The sequence below is a fragment of the Sinohyriopsis cumingii genome, chromosome 7, assembly GCF_028554795.1.
Source record: "Sinohyriopsis cumingii isolate HCF-2022 chromosome 7, ASM2855479v2, whole genome shotgun sequence".
In the NCBI taxonomy this organism is placed as follows: domain Eukaryota; kingdom Metazoa; phylum Mollusca; class Bivalvia; order Unionida; family Unionidae; genus Sinohyriopsis; species Sinohyriopsis cumingii.
Window position 1 is genome coordinate 99217507 of NC_142967.1, and position 2668 is coordinate 99220174.

At 31.8% G+C, this 2668-nt stretch overlaps 1 protein-coding gene across 1 annotated transcript; it reads right to left on the reverse strand.

Annotated features, from left to right (window-relative positions):
• Positions 1–1397: 1397 nt before the first annotated feature.
• On the reverse strand, positions 1398–2297 carry LOC149795797 (beta-1,3-galactosyltransferase 1-like). Its single transcript, XM_089963852.1, has one exon. It carries the CDS (start codon positions 2295–2297, stop codon positions 1398–1400), a length of 900 nt encoding a protein of 299 aa, XP_089819978.1.
• Positions 2298–2668: the final 371 nt, after the last annotated feature.

Sequence of the window (2668 nt, forward strand, 5' to 3'; positions counted from 1 at the left end):
GCTAACTCTAGCCCATATTTCAGTTTGTATTTTCAGAGTAAGCCTACAGCATATTATAACTTACAATTTCATTGCTTTCAAAGACTGACTAGTTGGCAAGGTATTGACACCGATTGACTAGTATTACTTCAAATGGCGTGTATTTAAGAAATTGAACCTGATACCTTTAAAATCGCTGTTTTTTAAATTGTTCATTTCACAATAACTCCTCCATATATATGATTTGAATAACTCAACATAAGTGTCTAATAATTGTATCCTGAATATTTCACATCTGGTACAACTCGATAGTTTTTGATGAAACAAGAGAGAGAACCCATTCCTGCCCGTGAATAACACAAAAGATGTTTTGTTTGACGTTACAACTTACAAAATATTTCATAATGGAGCACACTGATTAAAATTACAGAAATATTATGCCGTTTTTGCGTACACTTTGGATATTCATAACTAATCAAGACCTTGAACAAATCTTGACTGATTTTTAGTACTTTAAATTAGAAAAACAATATTATACGTCATTTTGTCAGGTTGGCATTATAGGACCGTTGATTTCAGCGTATTCTAATGTTCCATATCAGTGGCTAATTACACGTAAGACTCGGTACTGACGATTTAACATTTATATACTTCCATTACTTATCAAACATCACTAATTTGGTTATCATTGTTTTATGTTGGTATCGCTTTACCGCTAGCCATCTTAATGCATTGTTTCATTACTGTATCTCGTTCAAATGCATGTACGTGAAAAGACTAGGAATATATGTTGCTATCATTTACAATTAAAAAACGGAATATTTTCAATGAAAGAAAATGTTTGAATTGCATACACAGAATCATAAGAATCGTTGATATTGATGTAACTTCTTCGATATATATATATATATATATATATATATATATATATATATATATATATATATATATATATATATATATATATATATATATAAATAGATATATAGATGGATGGATGGATATATAGCTCTCTAGCTCTCTCTCTCTCTCTCTCTCTCTCTCTCTCTCTCTCTCTATATATATATATATATATATATATATATATATATATATATATATATATATATATATATATATATATATATATATATATATATATATAAGGCATCTGGATACAACTGTTTGATATAAATTACAATCATTTCAAAAGGCAGTCAATATCACCAGATTTCAATTAATGGTGACACCTATTGGTGATATATGAGTACATTACATTACAGTTAACAGATATTTCGAGGACTATATATATATTACATTCACGAGCATCAATTAATTATATATTTCTAGAGTTCTAACTATTTTTGTTCGATCTGCTTTCCATATATTGTTTAAAAAAATTATTTTAGGTTTTATAAATGACGTTATCAGTAATGTGACTATTGTCTTATACAAGGTGTATTCCAAATATTTATAAGCATTTCTGACGGAACCTCGTGAGACGTTATTAAGTTATCTCCTTTGTACAGACACGGATCGAACGGCGGTCTGCCTGCGTTAAATCCTGGAATCGGATGCAACTTATAGCCGAGGTTTCTAATGCACATTGCGACGTACACATCCTCTAAATGAAAGAAAGGCACACTGCTTGATATTTCGAACACTTTCCTCGCAACATTGATGCTTGTGACATACCCTGTTCCAGAACAGTATCCGGGATAGGAATCACGCGGATAGCTTTGAAATGATGCGTACCATTTCGAGGCTATATTCCGAATGGGTTCTGCAACATGATGGCACGCACCGCCGATCGTCTTCTGTAAAGTTATATTTTCAAGTTGTATAATTTTTAAAAGTCCTGGAATGTTAATCCACATGTCATCATCTGTCTTGAGCACAAATTTGGCATGAGGACATTTTTCAATGGCGTATTTGAAGGCCAGCATGGTTTTATATGTTAGATTCTGATATGTGTCGATGAAATCCTCTTTGATTATATCTCTGTGCATTATATTTTCTTCCTGTACGAGTATTTTTAACTTTTCGTCAGGTACTTCTCCTAGAAGAAAGGAATATCTTACATTTGCTCTATTTTTGTTCGTATAATTCAACCATGTCTGCCGAATGGCGTTCCTTTCTTTTCCATGCTGATGTGTTGTAAAAATAAAAATTGCTAAATCGATTTCCTGAGAATCATCATAAAGCTTGCACATTACATCACTATTGATGATATAATTAAAATTATGAGAAAAGCAGGCAACACATGCATCTGGCCTTGGTGTTTGAACATTTGAAGCATTATTTGAAATAAGGTGACCTCCAAAAAGCATACCTCGCATGTTACTCATGATTGTAGAGTGAAGGAAAGCTAGATACATTAGCTTCTTTGAGGTAAAATACACAAAACCAAGTGTGACAAGCAATGAAAAGAACAATACAAATATAAACATTTTTGCTGTTCTAGTACTGCTGACAATTTGTTTATCAGCCATGATTACGGATGTTCTACTGCTGTTATTACCCATATATTTTCCTATTTACATGGGGAGTCTGATAACACATTTTACACCGACCGTGCCTCATACTGAACTATGTTGCGATGGATACAGCCTATTATGTCATTAAAACAAAACAAAGTTTAAAAAAAAAAAAATTAATTCTCATCTCCATTGTTTATGTTCTATGCATATGAAACATTATGTCCTTTGTT

Bases quoted from the DNA above. Each gene is read 5' to 3' on its own strand.
- LOC149795797 (XM_089963852.1), bottom strand. From the start codon at position 2,297: ATGCGAGGTATGCTTTTTGGAGGTCACCTTATTTCAAATAATGCTTCA.